At 44.0% G+C, this 21,916-nt stretch overlaps 1 protein-coding gene across 1 annotated transcript in view; it reads left to right on the top strand.

The window, feature by feature from the left end:
* LOC119925307 (O-acyltransferase like protein) overlaps nt 1–21,916 on the top strand; it is a 51,448-nt gene that overhangs the window by 26,312 nt on the left and 3,220 nt on the right. Inside the window, exons 8-16 of the mRNA XM_038743413.1 lie at nt 708–934; nt 2,742–2,921; nt 3,213–3,315; nt 4,823–4,924; nt 7,148–7,313; nt 9,895–9,974; nt 11,097–11,210; nt 13,244–13,373; nt 17,547–17,733. Of these exons, the coding sequence (XP_038599341.1) occupies nt 708–934; nt 2,742–2,921; nt 3,213–3,315; nt 4,823–4,924; nt 7,148–7,313; nt 9,895–9,974; nt 11,097–11,210; nt 13,244–13,373; nt 17,547–17,733 (1,289 nt within the window). The remainder of the gene's footprint in view (nt 1–707; nt 935–2,741; nt 2,922–3,212; nt 3,316–4,822; nt 4,925–7,147; nt 7,314–9,894; nt 9,975–11,096; nt 11,211–13,243; nt 13,374–17,546; nt 17,734–21,916) is intronic.

Below are 21,916 nucleotides of genomic sequence, written 5' to 3'. Positions count from 1 at the left end.
AGGTGTTAATAATAATTGTGGTATTGGTTAAGCGCTTGCTATATTCCAGACACTATATTAAGTGCTGGGGTGGATATAAGCAAATCGGGTTGGAAACAGTCCCTGTCCCACGTGGGACTCACAGGCTCAATCCCCATTTTACAGATGAGGTGACTGAGGTACAGAGAAGTGAAATGACTTGCCCGAGGTCACACAGCAGACAAGTGGCAGAGCTGAGATTGGAACCCATCACCTTCCGACTCCAAGGCCTGTGCTCTAGCCACTATGCTATGCTGCTTTTGTGGTGTTCATTCAGGCAGGGCAACCCAGTCCTTGAAATGAGTTGATAGGAACTGAATTCATATTTATTGAATGCCTACACACTACTTGGTACTGTCCCAGAAGCATGAAGCATGAATATGTCATCAAGAGAAGACACGTACCCTACCTTCCGAGAGCTCACAATATAGTCTAGGCAAGACAAAAACAGATAGATCAGTGCATCCAAGGACAAGTATTGAAAAAAGTAAGTATATGATAAGAGGCAGGAAGAAATTCTAAAGGGAATGTGGTCTATTCAGGAAGGAAGACACCTATCTTGGGCTATAAGAACTTAGCACATAGGAAGTGCTTAATAAATGCCATTATTATTATTATAAGAAGTGGGGAAGGAGGAAAAAAGAGGGGAATTTGAAGATTAAAACGTCTTACTCTCTTGTTCCCTGAAGGTTTTTTAGCCTGTTGTTCATCGCCCTCCCAGTGGCTGGCACTATCTATGTAGAAGTCATGAAGTGGGATGCCAATCATGAAGAAGAATCACCCCCAGGTTATTTACCTTCTGCCGGCTATGGGAGTTTGTCCAGAGGTGAATCAAGAGAAGGTTTCAGATGGATTCCATGTCAGACTCATTCATTACCATCAGGAGCCCCCAACAACATCTCTGATGGAAGAAAAAGTAGGTCCTTTAGTTACAGCCAGGCCACATTCATGTCAAATGGTGTCAAAGCAAGTATGCAGTTGAGAAATAATGTCATTTTTCAGTCAATTAATAGTATTTATTGTCTATTGTAAGCAGAGCCTTAAATACTAAGTGTCTGGAGATACAATACAAGGAAAAGACACTTCCTATTCTAAAGGAGCTTACACTATAACAGGAGAGACTGACACAAAATAATTTATCTTTACAACATAAAGGAGAATTTAGAAATGGAAAAGCAAATAAATAAGGTGCTTAAATCTTTGAGTTCCTCCTCTTGCTTTATTTTCTAAAAATGTAGCCCCAGAAGATAGTTGATTGGAAAGCAGAGTACCCTTAGTACTCTTAGCTCTGCCTCAATCAATCAGTCTATCCAACAGTGGTATTTATTTTGAGAAGCAGTATGACTTAGTGGGTAGAGCATGGGAGTCAGAAGGTGCTGGCTTCTAATCCTGGCTCCACCACTTGTCTGCTGTGTGACCTTGGGCAAGTCACTTTACTTCTATGTGCCTCAGTTACCTCATCTGTTAAATGGGGATTAAGACTGTGAGCCCCACATGGGATATGGATTTTGTCCAACCCGATAAGCTTTTATCCACCCCAGCACTTAGTACAGTGTCGACACATTCATTTATTTGTTCATTCATTCATTCAATCGCATTTATTCATTCATTCAATCATATTTATTGAGCGCTCACTGTGTGCAGAGCACTGTACTAAGCGCTTGGGAAGTACAAGTTGGCAACATATAGAGATGGTCCCTACCCAACAACGGGCTCACAGTCTAGAAGGGGGCACTTACTGTGTGCAGAGCACTGTACTAAGCACTTGGGAGAGTACAGTTCAACAATAAACAGGCACATTCCCTGCCCACAACAAGTTTACAGTCTAAAGGAGGGGAAACAGACATCAATTGAAATAAAATTACAGATATGTGCATAAGTACTGTGGGGCTGGGGGTTGGGGGGACGAGCAAAGAGCAAAGATATTGAAGGGAGTGAGAGTTGAGGAAAGGTGGGGCTTAGTCTGGGAAGGCCTCTTGGAGGAGATGTGTCTTCAGTGAGGCTTTGAAGGTATGGAGAGTAATTGCCTGTCAGATTTGAGGAGGGAGGCCAGGGCAGAGGCAGAGGCAGAGGCAGAATGTGGACTAGGGGTGGGCAACAAAGATAGGTGAGATGGAGGCATAGTGAGAAGGTTAGCACTAGAGGAGCGATGTGTGAGGGCTGGGTTGTAGAAGGAGAGAAGCGAGGTGAGGTAGGAGGATGCAAGGTGCTGGAGTGCTTTAAAGCCAATGGTGAGGAGTTTATGTTTGATGTGGAGATGGATGGGCAACCCCTGGAGTTTTTTGGAGAGGGATGACATGTCCTGAACGTTTGTGTAGAAAAATGATCCATGCAGCAGAGTGAAGTATAAGTATGGACTGGAGTGGGGAGAGACAGGAGGCTGATGCAAGTAAGTGCTTAACAAATACCATCATTGTTATTATTGAGGGCTTACTGTTTGCAAAGCACTGTACTAAGTGCTTGGGAAAGTGCAATACAATAGGGTTGGCAGACATGATCCCTGCCCACAAGGTTCTTAATAATCTAGTGGGGGAGAAGTGTGAATGTTCTGGCCACCACCTTTTCCAGCAGTTATGCTTATTTTTCCCTGGGAAAACCCGAACAGTGGTGCTAGTAAATGCTGCCCTACTCCTTGGAAAAAGGACTAGGGATGACATGCCTGGTGAAACTCCTCATTGAACAGATTTGAGGAACCTTCTCTAAAATCATCTTTTTTTGTTTAGGGTTCATAGGAGCAATGGATTATGTTCTAAGGTGTTTTTCCTGTCAGAAGAACATTCAAAGCGTATGGACTCTAAAGACAGCTGATGGGGTCTATTCTTCACTGAATGGCATCCATGTCTTAAGTCTTTTATGGATCATTTCTGGACACACCAGTCAGATTACTAGTTGGCTCAATTTAGGTATGAGTGATGGGGTCATTGCTCTGTAGGTTTGCCCATACTGTTTCATTATGTTCCTAGAAGTCAGGCCAGCAACCTCAGTGCCCACAAGTGCCTACCCTTCCTTTCGGACTTTTCATCAAAATCTGGATGTTTGGATGAATAGAAAAATCCACTGAGGGACTCCTCTGACCACCACAAACCCCAACTCACAGCAAGAAATTCAGTTTCCAACTTCTGCACCTGGCTAAATGACCGTTAGCTAATCTGACCGCCGAAATATGAGTGTGTGCATTTATATGTTTCTTCCAGATAATGCAGTTGAATGGCGAGCCAAAGTGCTAAAAAATCCCCTGTACCTCTATTCTCACAGCGGTCCATTCTACCTAGGGGTGGATACATTTTTCTTAATCAGGTAACAAGGTTAAAACATTGTTCCTGCAGAAACTCTTTCTCCTTCTGTCAGTGAAGAAAGCTGGAGAATGAATGGTCTCTGTAGGTGACTTTGTTTAATTTCCATCCACTGCCATTATGCTACGAACATTATTCTCTTCTTTCTGCCTGCCGAATCAAATGGGGTGGGGAAACATCGGAAGAGCTCTCTGCCTTTGGTTAGAAAGATGTCTTTGTATTTGTTTAGAAAACGGTTTAAAAGGAAAGTAGCTGTCAGATTAAATTAGGCAATAAATAAGGGTCAAAAAGAGAATGGAAGTCTCAGTCTAATCAGTAGTGGGCCATTGTGCTCCCTGCCAAGATTCCTTTTTCCCCTCTGTCTTTGTCTGCCATTCTGTTTCTCCCTTTGCCTGACTGTCTTTATGCAATACTCTATCTCTGGTGACATGACCATTCCAGCCTCTGTTTCTGTGTTCCTGTATCTGTCTTCCTAGACTCTTTATAACACTGTCTTTGACCTCCTGCTGCCTGTTTCTCATCACCTGACTCTCTTTGGCCTCTACTTCTTTCTCTTTCTCTGTGTCTGCCTTTGGCTCTAATTTTCAGACAAAGGTTTCCCAAATGAAAACACACAAGTGCATGTGCGCGCATGTGCACACACACACACACACACACACTACCAATTGAACAATAAATCAATCAGTTGTGTTTACTGAGCTCTTACTGTTTGCAAACCAGTATTCTAAGCACTTGTGAGAGGACAATGCAGAAGAGTTGGTAGGCATGTTCCCTGCCTACCAGAAGCTTACAGTCTAGAGGGGGAAACAGACATTAATACAAATAAATAAATTATAGATATGTACCTAAACCCTGTGGGGCTGAGGGTGGGATAAATATCAAGTGTTTAAAAGGTACAGAGCTGGCAGTGCGGGTGAGAATCCAATTGGGAAGATTAAGAATCTCAAGGGCTTCGATTTGACCATGATTGAGGTATATTGCCAGGAAGAGATGAGTTAGGATAGAAGACAAAGCAAACAACCTGGTTGATTGGGTCTGGAACACTGGAATGGGGAGATTTGGGTTCAATTGCATTCTCTCTTTCACTCATTGGCCAGAGGTTTTTAACTTTTGATCTTTGCCAGCAGATAATATTAGAACATCATTGAGAAGCACTGTGGTCTAGTGGATAGAGTATGGGCCTGGGAATTTGAAGGACCTAGGTTTTAATTCTGACTCTGCCACTTGTCTGCTGTGTGACCTTGGGCAAGTCACTTAACGTCCGTGTCCTTGTTACCTAATTTACAAAATGGGGAATAAGACTGTATGCTACATGTAGGACTTGGACTCAGTCCAACCTAATTATATGTATCTATCCCAGTGCCTGATACATAGAAAGCACTTAATGAATACCATAAAAAAGTAAGCACTTCATACCATAAAAGTCACTTTGAGCTACTTGATTGAAAGACTAAACTGCATGAACTGAACAATGTTCTGACATTACTGAAACACTTATTTGCTTTTTTCAGTGGTTGGTTAAGCACAAGGTCATTTTTAAAGATGCTTGAAAGATCAGAAAAAGGAATAACCTTAAAAATCATAGTAAAATACCTGGGCAATCGACTCACAAGGTAGGTTTCTTTCTATTTTCCAGTTTTATTTTTGCTGCACATTCATTATTAAAATCAACAGCATGTATTGAGGTCCTACAATATGCAGAGTATATATGTATATATGTTTGTACATATTTATTACTCTATTTATTTATTTATTTATTTTACTTGTACATATCTATTCTATTTATTTTATTTTGTCAGTATGTTTGGTTTTGTTCTCTGTCTCCCCCTTTTAGACTGTGAGCCCACTGTTGGGTAGGGACTGTCTCTATATGTTGCCAGCTTGTACTTCCCAAGTGCTTAGTACAGTGCTCTGCACACAGTAAGCGCTCAATAAATACGATTGATTGATTGATTCATGCAGAGATCTGTACATGCTTGGAAACATGCAATAGAAATAAAAGATGCAGTGGATCTAGATCCAGAACAGTGGATCACTCAGTGACATTTATTGGGTGTATTGAGTGCTAAGTACTGTAGTAACTGCTTGGAAGAGTACAGTAGTAACAAGACATAATTCCTGCCCTCTAGCCCACAATCTAACTGAGGAGACAAACAAAATTATTCCCAGATAGTGAAAGACAGAGGAAGAACAAGTATAAGCTGGAAGCAGTATAAAGCTACGAGGTGAACAGGCATGAAAAATAATTTAATGTGCACATAAACCTGTGAATAGTATGCAAATATTAATGTACACAAGTGGTAAGGATGAAATTTAAGAACAAAAGTGCCAAGGGTGAGTATTGGACCAGTGCAACTGAGGCATGGTGAATTGATTGGAGAAGGCTTCCTGAAGGAGTTGGTGTTTTATGAAGGCTTTAAAGATGGAGAGAGCTGAAGTCTGTTGGCTTTGCAGGTGAAGGGATTTTCAGCCAAGGGGAATGGCATGAGTTAGGGGGTCAGAGGTGGGAGAGTCTAAAACGGGGTACATGAGAGGAGTGGAGAGTATGAGCTGGGGAGTAGTGGGTGACAAAAATCAATGTTTAAGATGGAGAGAACTGATGGAGAGAGTGGAGAAGAGACTGATTGCCGATAGGAAGGAAGTTGTGTCTGATGCAAAGTAACCCTTGGAGCCTTTTGAGATGTGGAGAGGACCACTGCAAAATTCATTCAATCGTATTTATTGGGCGCTTACTGTTTGCAAAGCACTGTACTAAGCACTTGGGAGAGTACAATATAAAAACAAACAGCATAGTCCCTGCCCTCAATGAGCTCACAGTAAAATGATTCATGCAGCAGCACGGGGTATGGACTGAAGTGGGGAGTAGTTGGAGGCTGGAGGCAGTAAAACTGGTTCCGCAGTTTTACTTTGATATCAGTCAATCAATCAATGGAATTTATTGAGCACTCACTGTGTGAACAGCATTGTACTAAGTGCTTGGAGAGTACAGTACAGCAGAATTGGTAGATACATATGACCACAGCTTGATCCAGGGTGGTCATGTTTGAGTGCAGAGGAAAGGGTGGATCTAGGATATGCTACAGAGGAAGAAATGGCAAGATTTAGCAATTGATTAGCTGTGAGGGCTGAAAGATGGTAAGGATTCAAAGATGAGGTTGAGGTTGTGTGCTTCTGGGACAGGAACAATGGAGTTGTTTCTATATGAATGGAAAAGTTAGGAGAAGGGTTGATTTGGGGAGGGAAGATATGAAGTTTGTTTTGGACATGTTGAACTAAAGATGCCAGAAGGACGGCTAAATGCATCCATCCTGGAGGCAGGAGAAAATGTGTGATTGTACATTAAGTGAGCTATTGGGTCTCTAGAGGTGAAAGCTTACGATCTTTTTCATCATGTTTCTTCTGAAATTATTTTCTGTTATATCCTTGGTGGCTGTTGGCTTGTGGTGGTTTAATTGATTTTACAGTTAAAGGTATTAAAGGTAAGAAAAGGACAGTCAATTATCGTATTCACTTACTTACTGCACTTACTGTGTGAAAAGCACCATACTAAGCAGTTGGGAGAGGACAATAGAATTGGATGACCAGAAAGACCGAGCTGTTGGGTCTATGTGGTCACCATGAGGAGGTCAGGCAGAGGATGGAATAGTCTCCTTTAAGATGATGACGTAGCGGCTTGTTCCTGGAGGGTTTCACTCCCACAACAAGAGCAATCCAAGGTTTGGGGATGGGGAATCTGCCTGTGAAGCACACTCTGCATTTAAGGGAGACTATGTACCCGCTAGCTGTACTCAGGGAATGAAATGCACCAAGTCACCTCTTTCCCTGGTCTGTTGCAGGTTGCAGCCTCTCCACCTCTATTCGGTGTGTACGCTAGTTGGATTGTATTCCCTTGTTCCCTGGGGATCAGTCTGGGAGATCCCCAGATTCCATCTGGATAACTGCAGGCGTGTCTGGTGGACCAATCTGCTCCTTCTAAACAACTTCATCTCCGTAAAGGAGGCCGTAAGTCTTGGCTCTTTGGCCTCCTAATTCAGTTCCATCCGTGCATCGCACACCTGAGCCGGAGTCTATAAGGATAAGCGATCTTTTTTCCCAAGCTGCTTCTGCAAAGCACAAAAGCAATTTCCTCTTTAGTGTTCTTCGTGTGACTAAAGGCTCTATGGCTGTAATTAAATCAAGTAGCCAGTTCTGGATTTGCAGTTGAAAACCCTGCTGAAAGGGAAACCATTGATGTATGGAAGCTTGGTAATTACTGAACATAACCCAGTTGATAAAGTGGACAGCTGCCTTCGATTCACAAATGTGCAATAGGGTAGGGAAGAGCATAAATCATTGCCTAATTACGCCAATGGGCAGGTGTGGGAAGTTCCGTGGAGGGATGGTTTGCTCTTTTCCCTGAAATGGTCCAAGGCCTGACTGGGTTACTGACCCCCTCAGATGTAGCCTGTATTATTCTGGGAATCAACGTGATGAACCCATTAGTGTGGCTAAAGAGAGATGCTATTAATAGAGACATAGAGATATTGGGAAATCAGATGCCCCCATCATGTATTGCCCCTGCAGGGAGAAAGGATCCCTTGCAGCTCCTGCAGTCTGTTCCCTGCTACAGACCCAAACTGCTGGAAGCATGGAGGGATTGCCTGGGGGGAAATGGTCTCCATAATAATAATAACTGTGATATTTGTTAAACGCTTACAAAGTGCATGGCACTGTACTAAGGGCTGGGATGGATACAAGCCAGTTGGGTTGGACACAGTCCCTGTCTCGCATGGGGCTCACAGTCTTAATCTCCATTTTACAGATGAGGTAACTGAGGCTTAGAGAAGTGAAGTGAATTGCTTAAGGTCACACAGCGGACAAATGGCAGAGCCAGGATTAGAACCCATGACCTCATGACTCCCAGGCCTGTGCTCTATCCACTACTGTAAACTCCTTGTGGGCAAGGAACGTTTTTACCGTCTCTGTTATATTGTACTCCTGGCTCTGCCACTTGTCAGCCATGTGACTTTGGGCTAGTCACTTCACTTCTCTGTGCCTCAGTTACCTCATCTGTAAAATGGGGATTAAGACTGTAAGCCCCCTGTGGGACAACCTGATCACCTTGTAACATCCGCAGCGCTTAGAACAGTGCTTTGCACATAGTAAGCGCTTAATAAATGCCATTATTATTATTATTATTATTATTACTCTCCAAGAATTTAGTACAGTGCTCTACACACAGTAAATGCTCAATAAATACGATTGACTGATCCATCTGTGCTTTAGGGCTGCTTTTGATGGGGATGTGGATCAGAGTAGCGGAAGCCACTTGCAAGACCAGGGGCCACATTTGAGGTTTATGCCTTGTGGTTCACTTAGTCAATCATATTTATTGAGCACCATACTAAGCGGTTGGAAGAGTACAGTATAACAGTAAATGGATACATTCCCTACCCGCAATGAGTTTACAGCCTAGAGCAAGAGACAGACATTAATATAAATGTTACAGGTATATACATAAGTGCTGTGGGGCTGGTGGGGGGATGACTAAAGGGAGCAAGTCAGGGCAACGCAGAAGGGAGTGGGAGAAGAGGAAAGGAGTGCTTAGAGAAGGCCTCTTGGAGGAGATGTGCCTTCAATAAGGCTTTGAAGCTGGAGAGAGTCATTGTCTGTCGGATATGAGGAGGGAGGATGTTCCAGGCCAGGGGCATCATGTGGACAAGTGGTCAGTGGCAAGATAGACAAGACTGAAATACAGTGATACAGTGAGAAGGTTAGCACTAGAAGAGTGAAGTGCCTTAGCCTGGGATCCCTGACTTTGACCCCATGAGCCCCTGTTTAATCCAGTCCTGGAGTAGATCCCCGCAAGGCAGCAGGGAGCTCAAGAGCCTGCTCTCTCTCATTCATTCATTCATTCATTCATTCATTCATTCATTCATTCATTCATATTTACTGAGCGTTTACTGTGTGCAGAGCACTGTACTAAGCACTTGGAAAGTACAAATCGGCAACAGATAGAGATGTTCCCTACCCAACAACGGGCTCACAGTCTAGAAGGGGGATACAGACAACAAAACAAAACAAGTAGACAGATGTCAGTACTGTCAGAATAGATAAATAGAATTATAGCTGTATACACATCATTAATACAATAGAACAATAAATATGTAAAATATACACAAGTGCTGTGGGTAGGGGAGGGGGGTGGGGGCAATGGGGAGGGGAGGAGGAGCAGAGGAAAAGGGGACTCAGTCTGGGGAGGCCTACTGGAGGAGGTGAGCTCTCAGTAGGACTTTGAAGGGAAGAAGAGAGCTCTCCTCAGAGCTCCTCTCCTGGCTGTGATGCCACCACCCAAACTGAACAGCCAGGCAAAAATACCAAGTGTTGGTGCAGGCCAGGGGAGGAGGAGGAGGGGGTGTGAGACAGGGCTGGACTTTACTTAAGCCCTTGAGGCCCTGCCCAGCCAAGATTTGACGTAGCTTGTCTTCATGGGGAGGATAGACAGGGTATGTGGCCACCCTGGGGCGCCATGCTTGATGGGAGCAAGAGGTTAGGAGAAGCCCAGGAACACTGCACATGCTATGTTTCATCTTACCATCTTTAGTGCAGTGGCTGGACCTGGTACCTGGCGGACGATTTCCAGTTTCACCTCTCAACGCCACTGGTGGTCTTTGTCCATGGAAAGTGAGTGTCCCCTGCATCCAGGCAATGGCCTGTTTCCTTTTTCCATCTTCCCTGAGCCTCAGTACATTTCTGTAAAGATTTCCATTCTTCTTCTCTGGGCCTTCACCTGGAATATCTCTGAGAAGACTCTGGCCTTCTCAGCCTCCAACAAACTGTGCCTTCCAGAAGCTCTCCTTTCGAGAGGAGCCTGAATGGTCTAACACCTAGCAGGGCCACAGGACAGTGACAGCCACTCTTCCCACTGTAAATCTGATGGGTGTTTTAGGGGGAGGAGGAGGAGGCAGAGAGAGGAGAGGTTACTCTAAGTTTAGGGTCTGCAGAACTCCCAGGACTCAGGAAAGAACTGTGGAGAACTGGACCTTTCGTCTCCCTGAGGCCCAGAATATTTCAGCTCAGTGGGCTGCTGCAGTCAGCACTGCGTTGGTTTCCCATGGGGAAGAGAGGGGACCACAGAGTATGGGTGGAACAGGGGAATGTCTTCTCTCCCCCACCCTTCTGAGTTCCAGTGGGGCCATGTGATCTTCTTGACTCCTCATGAGCTACATGCCTCCAAGTCATTGACCAGAGATACCAGTGGAATAGCCTCGTTGATCTCTGACCCTTTAATTTTCTACTTTCTGAAATCATGCCAGCTCTGAGTGCTGCCACCATAGCATCATAAACCTGCCATGTTAGAAAAATAAAATGTGATCCCAAAGGTGAAAAGGAATGCCTGTCTTAGAATGCTTTTTAATCAATCACATATATGGAGTGCTTACTGTGTGCACAGCACTTTGCTAAGTGCTTGGGAGAGAAAAATATTAAAGAGTTGGTAGACATGGTCCCTGCCTTCAATGCGTTTACAGTCTAGGGGAGAGACAGGCATTAATATAAATAAATATTCATTCATTCAGTCAATCGTATTTATTGAGTGCTTACTGTGTGCAGAGCACTGTACTAAGAGCTTGGGAAGTACAAGTTGGCAACATATATATTTTGGATATGTACATAAGTGCTGGGAGGCTGAGGGAGGGTTGAATAAAGGGATAAAATCCTAGTGCAAGGGTAATGCAGAATGAAGTGGGAGAAGAGGAAACAAGGGCTTAAAAGAATATGCCTGCCACTGTCACTATTCTTTTCCAGGGGGAAATGTTCATTCTTTCTCCTGGTGACCATGCTCTTCCTGACCTCTTTTACAGTGACGGCTCTTCTGTCTCTGCTCTTCAAACTCCCTGTTGCCTCCCCTTCAGATGCAAGGTAATTAATGGTTCCAGATCTCTACTGTTGGGTTTCTGGCATGATCACCCCAATATCTGGAATACATTCTTTTTCCACACCCAAGTCTCTTCCCTTTATGTTTTTGTCTCTTCTTCCCAGCAGCAGAAGTAGCATGGAGAAGAGAGGGGGGAATTGGTAATTGGAGAAGCCACTTAGGACTCGTCCCTGGTGCTTCCCTCACCTCCTTCCCAGGCCCTGCCAACCCAGATTGCTGCTGAGAAATAGGTACCAGGATTGGAGAGGGGAGCTAGTTGCTAGTGGCAGAGATCCAAGACCCTGGTCACCTCACATATGGCTCTGAGAGCCCCCTGGGCATCAGTGAGGAAAAGGTAGTCCTTCTGTGGGGATAAGTATGTCAGCTGCCACACTTAATAAGCAACCACCTGAGCTCTGATTCCTGCCTCCACGAGAGTCCTCTTCAAACATCACCCAAGGGAGCGGAGTCCTGAGTAAATAGAAATTAGCAAGCAGCCAAGTTTGAATTGTAAACGGATCTTTGTGCCCTCAACTCTTTATTCTGTTTAAAGAATATAGCACAGGAATGGTCAGTCTTCGTGTTCAGACTAAAGATTAAATCCACCTTTGAAACCCCTTTCAAATAAGATAACCGCCCCTAACCTGATTGAAACGGGCATTCAGTTGTCCTGCAAGTGAAGTGTGCCATTTCATACTGGTGCTTTCAAACCTTTTCCGTTGCATGGTGACTTTGTAAGCAGTATGGGCTGGTGGAAAGAGTTCGGGCCTGGGTGTCAGGGGACCTGGGTTCCAGTTCTGGTTCTTCTGCTTGCTTGTTCGGGACATTCGGCAAGTCACTCAATTTCTCTGTGACTCAGTTTCCTCACCTGTAAAATGAGGATTCAATTCCCGGTCTCCTTCCCCCTTAGACGGTGGGCTCTGTGTGGAACAGAGACTGCATCCGATCTGCATGTATTGTATCTTTCCCAGCTCGTAGTATAGTACTTGACCCAGAGTAAGTGCTTAACAAATATTGCCAATTTTATTATTATCATTACTATTGCTTCAGCTTCCCAGCCTAAACTGAGAATCAGAGGCTCCCGGATCATATGTCCCTCTCACTCATTGCACAGTATTCATAGTCTTTCATATTTAAAGATGATGCCATGGGCGATGGATATCATCCCTGTGTGAAGATGTAGCTTGAAAGATGAGTAGCAAACTGACAGTCCCCACCACACTGTGTACACACCAAGACTTTCCCCTGCCCAGCTGAAATTAACATTTTCAGCTCCTCTTGTTGTGTTTTGTTTTGTCTCCTAATCTCACACTCACAACTGTAGGACAAAGGGCAGAAACTAAAAATGAAAAAAGGAATCATCGTGACCCATGTTAGCGATAGCTGGGCAGGAAGCATAACCTAGTGGAAAGAGCATTGGATTGGGAGTCAGATGACCCAGGTTATAATCCCAGATCACAGATGTGCCTTGAATAAATACATTGGAGGAAAAGCACTGTTTTAACACAAATTTTTAAAAAGGAGTTGAAAATCTGTTGGAGATACTTGTCAAAGACAGTTTTCCCATTTGAAATTATTGTATCTGTGACTCTTTCAATTTCACAGTTCTGTGATATCCCTTCCCCTTTCTCCCCTAGACCACTGATTGTTTTGGCTAGTTTTACATACCTCTATAGAAAAATCAAGTACAATTTTGGGAGGGCTCTTATGTGCCAGCTTGTGAGCAGGGAATGTCACTGTTTATTGTTGTGTTGTACTTTCCCAAGCACTTAATACAGTGCTGTGCACACAGAGAGTGCTCAATAAGTACAGTGAATGAATGAATGTCGTGCCTCTTTGAAATCTTAGTTGGCGACACTTATCCTGGTTCGTGTCAGCTAGATGATTTTTAATTTGGGTAAAAATAGGTAAATTCCTTAGGTTGCTTAAACAGCTATCTCTGCCTCTATGCCTTTCACTCCCCTACCCAATAGGCATCTGCTGGGTTTCTCTTCTCAGCGTGAACTTAATCTTCTTGTTTTCTTCACATATTTTTCAGAGAAAATTCTGCCTCAGAGTATTTCCTGGAATACTACAGCAAGCCCTACTGCCGATATGGACCATTTCTCGTGGGTATCATACTGAGTCTTTTCATGCACCACCAGCAGACGCAAGTCCTGAAACACAAGGTAAGGTATTGCCCATCCTGCCTTAAAACCGAATGCAGAACTTTCCACCTGACTGATTCCAGCACTTAAAGCAGTACTTGACACAAGGTAAGTGCTTTCCAATACCATTAAGACAACAACAATAATGATAATTCTAACCATGGTATTTGTTAAGGGCATACTCTGTGCCAGGCACTGTATTGAGCAGGGGGGTGGATACAAGCAAATCAGGATGGACACAGTCCATGACCCACGTGGGGTACACTGTCTCAATCCCCATGTTAAAGATAAGTTGACTGAGGCACAGAGAAGTGAAGTGACTTGCCCAAGGTAACACAGCAAACACGAAGCAGAGTAACGATTAGAAACTATGACCTTCTGTCTCCCAGGCCCACTCTATACACAATGTCATGTTCCCTCCCATAAGATGATAATAATAATAGTGATATTATTAAGCACCTACTATGTGCCAGGCACTTTACTAAGCGCTGGGGTAGATGCAAGGAAATTGGGTTGGACACAGTCCCTGTCCTACAGAGGGCTTACGTTATTAATCCCCATGTTACAGATGTGGTAACTGAGGTCCTAGAAGTGAAGTGACTTGCCCGGGGTCAGAGAGAAGATAAGTGGCAGAGCTAGGAGTAGAACCCAGGTCCTTCTGACTGTGTTTTATCTACTAAGCCATGCAGCTTCTTTGGGTTTGAATTGAGTTAACCTATCTGATGGTCTGTTCTAAAAAGCTCAGGAAGCTGTTAGCTGGTATCTACCATATTGCACTGAACCATGAAGGTTTTTAAACAAATGACTAGGTTTGGGATCTACCCCCACCCGGGATAGCCCAGGATATGGATGGAGACATGAAGAGGCTCTGTGAACAGGATTAAGAAAAATAAGTCTTTCCACAAATTTGGGGATAACTTTCAGTGTATCTCTAAAATTATCATCATCGGTATTAAATTGAATGCCCACTAGATGCTAAACGCTGTTCTAATTGCTCAGGAGCATACAACAGAAGAAGACATTCCCTCTTCTCCAAGAGCGTACACTATAATGGAAAAAAAAAGTCAGGGCATCAAATTTCCACCTATTTTATATCAAATGTAACATAGATTGTAGCCTAAACATGTTGTCATCATAACAGAGGATTTGTATACCTATGTGGATTCTGTGTGTTACGTTTGTACTGCGGTACAGTTTGTGTGTGTACACTACCCAAATACAGTACTACCCAAGTACACTACCCAAAATACAGCAAATGACTTTGTGTTAGACTATTGATTTTGAATGTTTCCTGATTTCAGATATGGGAACCTAGTTTAGATTTTTTTTTTCCTGGGATCATCTACCATAGAAACTGCAGTTTGAGAAGTGCTGCCCTAGGCCTTTGGATTTAGAGATCATGAAAGGGTTACATTGTTGCAAAAGGAATAAAGGAAAACTGTTTCAAACTGAGCTCCAGTAGTTGCTAAAGAGGGAAGTTTTGAAGTGGCACATGAGAAGTGTCAGACAGGCAGTCTTCTAATCAATTAGGAAAACCATCTGAAAATCCAATCACACAATCCTAAATTTCAGCTACGAGATTCAGCCTGATAATAATCCTGGTATTTGTTGAGGACTCACTAGATGCCAAGCACTGTACTAAGCACTGGGGTAGATACAAGATAAGCAGGTGGACAAAGTCCCACATGGAGTTCACAGTCTAAGAGGGAGAGAGAGCTAGGATCCATCCTCATTTTACAAATGAGAAGGCTGAATCACAAAGAAGTTAATTGACTTGCCTAGTTCACACAGCAGGCATGTAGCAGAGCTGGGATCAGAACGCAGACTTCTGACTTCCAGGACTGTGCTCTTTCCACTGGGCATGCTGTTGCCTATCCAGCTCAACGCTAACTTGTTAGAAAATATCTTTATTTTTGTTTTTGGAGTGCTTTCATATGATTAAAATACATTTGTGTTTTAGGGGAAGAAATAGGAGAGAAATGAGGAGTAATGACATCGATTTAGCCCATACACTATGCAAGGAATTGGAGGGAGTGGTCTAAGGAAGAGAGACTGTCTGTGTGTATGTGTGTGTGCGCATGAAAGGTTGCATTCTTGCAAAACCCTAAGTTAAGAAATACTCATGCTGGAGCGTTCATGGATACAAGCTATTTCTTCTGACCCCCGGCGGCTGTATCCAGTAAATCAGGCTTGTGTGGCTGGACAAACGTTTCCTAATTACCAAACAGCATTCTATTCATAGATCTGTAAGGTGAAACCTGACAGCTAATGAGTTGTTACATCTTGTTTCCTATAATATAGACAGAAGGCAGTCCAAAGGGGACCTCATGTCATTTATTTACTAAGCACTTACAGTGGACTAAGCACTGTGCTAAAACAGATTAGACATGGCCTCCTGTCCCACTGTCTTATCCAGTCTAAATGGGAACAAACAGACCCCTAGGCTAATAACGGCAAATATAAAACAACAATACAGTGAATTGCAAAATCAACAATCCAAGATAATAACGTTAAGCAAAGGATAATTGTGATGTTTATTAAGTGCCTACTATGAGTCAAGCATTGTGCTATGGGCAGTCGCAGGCCCTCCTCCCCCTTCCCGGCCCCACATGGGACTAAAAAACTCCATACAATTGTTGGATAGAGGAGGTTTCAGTCTTGCCACTCCTCATGCAACAGTGTTCGTTTCCAAACCCCAAAAGCTTCCCCAGCATCAGAATGGTTCTGGAGATGGGGGGATGGAGCTTTCATTCATTCTTTCAATCATATTTATTGAGTGCTTACTGTGTGCAGAACACTGTACTAAGCACTTGGGAAAGTATATTACAATAAACAGACACATTCCCTGCCCACAGTGAGCTTAGAAGGGGAGTTATGGTATTTGTTAAGCACTTATTCTGTGCCAAGGGCTGTTCTAGATACAAGGTAATCAGGTTGGACACAGCCTCTGTCCCACATGGGGCTCACAGTCTTAATCCCCATTTTATGGTTTAGGTAACTGAGACCCAGAGAAGTGAAGTGACTTGCCCGAGGTTACACAGCAGACAAGCATGGAGCTCGGGTTAGAACCCACGTCCTCTGACTCCTGGGCCTGTGCTCTTGTCACTAGGCCATGCTGCTTCTCTTATGCCCCACTTTATCTTTCAGGAGGCAGGGGAGCCAGGCCAGGAACCTGATGGTGACCAGACCCTAAAGCTCCTGGCCTTTTAGGGGCTCCTGGACATGTGGCTCCTCGCTTCTGCCCACCACTCCCACAGGGTATGAGGCTTCTGTTCCACATTGGTCTGGGGAGAAGCAATGAGGCTGGCCTTCTTCCCTTCATGCCTGATTAAGCTTCCACTGAAGCCCATCGTTTACTTCTTATATGGGGAGGAAAATTCAGTTTTCTCGAATTGGGGCCACTACGGATTTAATGAACCTGCAAAGGAAGTTTCTGTAGTCTAGCCCTGCTGACCACTAGCTGCTCCGGCACTGAGGCCAGAAGGTAGCCCAGAGGCAGATGGAAGAAAGATTTTTCAACCACTTTATAGGTTGTCCCTTTTCATCTCCATCATCAGTGGTGTTTGAGTACTTACTGTGTGCAGAGCACAGTACTAAGCACTTGGGAAAGCAGTGTAACTTAGTGGATAGAGTATGGCCCTGGGAGTCAGAAGGACCTGGGTTCCAGTTCTGGCTCCACCACATGTTTGCCATGTGACCTTGTGCAAGTCATTTACCTTCTTTGGGCCTCAGTTACCTCATCGGTAAAATGGAGATTGAGTGTGAACCCCATATGGGACAGGGACTGTGTCCAACCTGATCAACTTGTACCAGATGCAGTGCTTAGAACAAGCGCTTAGCACATAGTAAGTGCTTAACAAGTACCATTATTATTACCTTCATTACAATATATCAGTGGTGGTAGACATGTCCCCTGCTCACAGTGATCTCACAATGTAGGGGGGGAGATGGGCATTAACATAGATAAATGATTTATCTTTCAATCAAAGGAATAAAGAGATTGTAATCTTCTTGAGGGCAGGGTTCATGTCTGCCAACTCTGTTATATTGTGCTCTCCAAGCACTTAGTACAGTGCTCTGCTTTCAGTAGGTGCTCAATAAATACCACTGATTGATTGATCATTGTGGAGGGGAGGAGGAAACTGCCGAGATATGGACGGCTTATTCAGACTTGCCCATGCTGTTTTCCTGCAGGCACAGGCTCTAGCTGGGTGGCTGTGCTCCCTGTTTACACTTCTAGCAGTGGTTTCTCTGGCCTATACAGTGGACGACTCTTTTGACTCCTACTCGACTGCAGCTGCTGTCTACCAAGCCCTTCACAGAACCGCCTGGGCTGCTGCTGGGGGCTGGATTATTTTTTCCTGCCAGGAAGGTTATGGAGGTACCGTCCTGCACAAGGTCAAACTGACCAAATTTCTTTAAAGCTGCCTGGTATAATAATAATAATAATGGCATTTATTAAGTGCTTACTACAGTGCAAACCACTGTTCTAAGCACTGGGGAGGTTACAAGGTGATCAGGTTGTCCCACGGGGGGGCTCACAGTCTTAATCCCCATTTTACAGATGAGGTAACCGAGGCACAGAGAAGTTAAATGATTTGCCCAAAATCACACAGCTGACAATTGGTGGAGCAGGGATTTGAACCCATGACCTCTGACTCCAAAGCCCAGGCTCTTTCCACTGAGCCACTCTGCAAACACAATCTGAGGAATTGGGGCTGGTGGCTGGTTTGTAGCTGGAGTGATCAGATGCCAAGGTGTAGGTACTTTTTTAAAAAATGGTATTTAAATGCTTACTATGTGCCAGGCACTGTACTCGATGTTAAGGTAGATTTGAGATAATCAGGTTGAATGAAGTCCATGTCCCACATGGGGCTCATAGACTTAACCCCCATTTTGCAGGTGAAGTAACTGAGGCACAGGGAAGTTAAGTGACTTGTCCAAAGTCACACAGCAGACAAGAGATGGAACCAGTATGAGAACCTAGGTCCTCTGTCTCTTAGGCCTGTGCTTTTTCCACTAGACCACACTGCTTATCTGATGATGAGCGGGCTCTTTCTCTGTGCAGGAGCATTGCCGCAGCCCGTCACAGCCTTAGTGGGGCACAAGATAGGAAGGGAGGGTGGAGACAACCTGTAATGAAAATTCAGAACCATCCTTTCAAAAATCAATGTTTCATGAGGTTTGTTTTTTTTCGTAAAGAGCCAAAAGGACAGCATGACATCCAATACTCTGTAAATAAAGTGCACTTCATGAAAATTACCCACTGATTCAAGGATTCTTGAGGGGTCAACACATCGACAGTTCTGATGGCCGATAAAGCAACCTCTGCATTCACTCTTTCTCCGCAAAGTGTGGAGTGTTCATTCTGTGTAGAGTATTCTACCAACAGTGTGTGAGTTAGAAAAGGAATTAGCACAAATGATCCCTTCCCTCCAGGCAGAATTGGAATTAGGGGCCTTCCGAGACTAGCTGGCTCTGGCTACCCTCCTTCTCTGGGTTGCCCTTCTTCATTAGCAGCATGGCCTAAGCTCGTTGTGGGCAGGGAATGTCACTATTTATTGTTACATTGTACTTTCCCAAGCACTTGCTACAGCGTTCTGCACACAGTAAAAGCTCAATAAATATGATTGAATGAATGATAAACCATAGGCCTGGGAGTCGAGAGGACTTGGGTTCTAATCCTACCTCCGCCACTTGTCTGTTGTGTGACCTTGGGCAAATCACTTCACTTCTCAGTACCTCAGTTCCCTCATCTGTAAAATGGGGTTGAAGACTGTGAGCCCTAAATGGGACAGGAACTGTGTCCAATCCTACTACCTTGTATCTACCCCAGTGCTTAGTCCAGAAGCTGAGCAGAAAGCCACGAGATGCTAACAGAAACCTTGGAATATCTCAGATGAAGAACATCATCATCATCATCATCATCAATCGTATTTATTGAGCACTTACTGTGTGCAGAGCACTGTACTAAGCGCTTGGGAAGTACAAGTTGACAACATATAGAGACAGTCCCTACCCAACAGTGGGCTCACAGTCTAAAAGGGGGAGACAGAGAACAAAACCAAACATACTAACAAAATAAAATAAATAGAATAGATATGTACAAGTAAAATAAATAAACAAATAAATAGAGTAATAAATATGTACAAGAGGATCATGGAGGAAAGCAAGGGCCAAAAGGTCAGGATGTGCCACACAGCAGGAGGGAGGGAGACAGACAAAGATCTCCAGAGCATCATCAATCAATCAATCAATCGTATTTATTGAGCGCTTACTATGTGCAGAGCACTGTACTAAGCGCTTGGATTATTGATAATCATCAATTATCAAGACCCTTCTCAGCCCATGCAGAGCCCTAAACCAGACATAGAGGGCCATAGGCAAAAAGAAGCAGACCTCAGATGTTGAGAAGCTTGGATCATTACCATGGTTTCCTCATCCCTGCTCCTCCTTGCCGCCGAGCAGACCAGGATCTCTGGGAGGAAGAGATTTCATAATCTCCTTCCACAACTCATTCCACTGTGGGCAGGAAGCCCTTGCTTACGTAGACCCTGAATCTGTTTCATCTTGTTTGCGAAACTAGAGACAGCTGGCCAGTCTCCTGTTCCTAATAATGTACAAAGACATATCGAAATAGTCTTTCTTTCACCAGGGTTTTGGCCCGAGGATGTTTGGGGTTTGAAACCAGGCTTATGGGTAGCTCGGGTTGACTAAGCCAAGGTCTCCTAATAGGGGATGAACGTGGTGTTCAGCCACTTTGTTCTCATAACTAAAATCAACTGGTTCCTTTACGTTGCTGTATGGGTAACTGTGTTTTGATTATTTCTTTTTTGCTGAAATATTTGAATGGATGTCTTTATAGTGTAGTCCTTCCTGGATGAAATTTGAAATCAATTAATGGTATTTATTGAACACTTAGTATGTGCAGAGCACTGTATTAAGGGCTTGGGAGAGTACAGTACAACAGAATTAGCAGACACATTTCCTGCCGTGATGCTAAGGAAGCAATAATGGCAGGGCACAACTGAATTTTTTGTGGTTGCTTTTTGTTTTTTTATTTCTTCTTTTTGCTTGGCTGATGTTTTTTGCAAGAATGGAAAAGATTTCTCAGGTCTTTACAAGGCCACTCTGGATTGTCAAACTCAACGATGGGTAACGAAATGGGTGAGGACATAGTGGCTTCCGCTCCCATTGAGGACATAGAGATATTGTGTTTTGGGACCACAGATTGCAGCCATTCTCCTTGCCGACTGTCACGCAGTCCCTGCCACTGGACACAGTGAGACCAGGACAGATACCAGACTCAGCACCAACCATCACCACTACTACAAAAACAACTTGAATGCATGTTTTTTTTTTAACGGTATTCATTAAGTGTTTACTATGTGCCAGGCACTGTACTAAGCACTGAGGTAGATACAAGGTTTTCATGTTGGGCACAGTCCCTGTCCTACATGAGGCTCACAGTCTTAATCCCCATTTTATGGATGAGGTAACTGAAGCACAGAGAAGTGAATGGACTTGCCCAAGATCACACAGAAGGCAAGTGATGGAGCTGAGAGTAGAACCCAGGTCTTCCTGACTCCTATGCCCATGCTGCATTCACAAGGCTAAGTACTAGGTGGAGTAGAGCTTTGCCCTCTTAATGATCAGTCACCTAAATGGCAAGAAGTAAAGTGGCTCAGTGGAAAGAGCCCGGGCTTTGGAGTCAGAGGTCATGGGTTCATATACCGGCTCTGCCACTTGTCAGCTGTGTGACTTTGGGCAAGTCACTTCTCTGTGCCTCAGTTACCTCATCTGTAAAATGGGGATTAAGACTGTTAACCCCCCCCCCCACCCCGTGGGACAACGACAACGTGATCACTTTGTAACCTCCCCAGTGCTTAGAACAGTGCTTTGCACATAGTAAGCGCTTAATAAATGCCATTAAAAAAAAAGAGGCCGGAAAGGTTTCCTGCCTGCAATCTTCATTGGTACAGTATGCAAGTTTACAAGAGATTCTCTCTCAAAGACCCTTACACTCATGGATATAACCATAGTCAACCTATCGATCATATTTACCAGCACTTACTGGGTGTAAAGCACTGTACTAAGTGATTGGGAGAGTACAATATAAAAATAGAACAGACACATTCCCTGCTCACAATGATCTTACAGTCTAAAGGGGGAGACAGACATTAATAAAAATAAATGTTATGGATATGTACATAAGTGCTGTGGGGCTGGGAGAGGGGTGGTGAATAAAGGGAGCAAATCAGGGTGACTGAGAAGGGAGTGGAAGACAAGGAAATGGGAGCTTAGTCAAGGAAGGTCTCTAGGAGAAAATTTGCCTTCAATAAGGCTTTGAAGGTTTGCGGAGTTGAGGGGAGAGTAATTGTCAGATACGAAGAGGGAAAAATATTCCAGGCCAGAGACAGGATGTGAGCAAGGGGTCAGCAGCGAGACAGATGAGATTGAGATTGAGTAGGTTAGCATTTGAGGAGCAAAGTGAATGGGCTGGATTGTAGTAGGAGAGTAATGAGGTGAGGCAGGAGAGGGCAAGGTAATTGAGTGCTTTAAAG

The sequence above is a fragment of the Tachyglossus aculeatus genome, chromosome 3, assembly GCF_015852505.1.
Source record: "Tachyglossus aculeatus isolate mTacAcu1 chromosome 3, mTacAcu1.pri, whole genome shotgun sequence".
In the NCBI taxonomy this organism is placed as follows: domain Eukaryota; kingdom Metazoa; phylum Chordata; class Mammalia; order Monotremata; family Tachyglossidae; genus Tachyglossus; species Tachyglossus aculeatus.
Note: the sequence above shows the minus strand (reverse complement) of the source record. Positions and strands in the feature narration are given on the sequence as shown.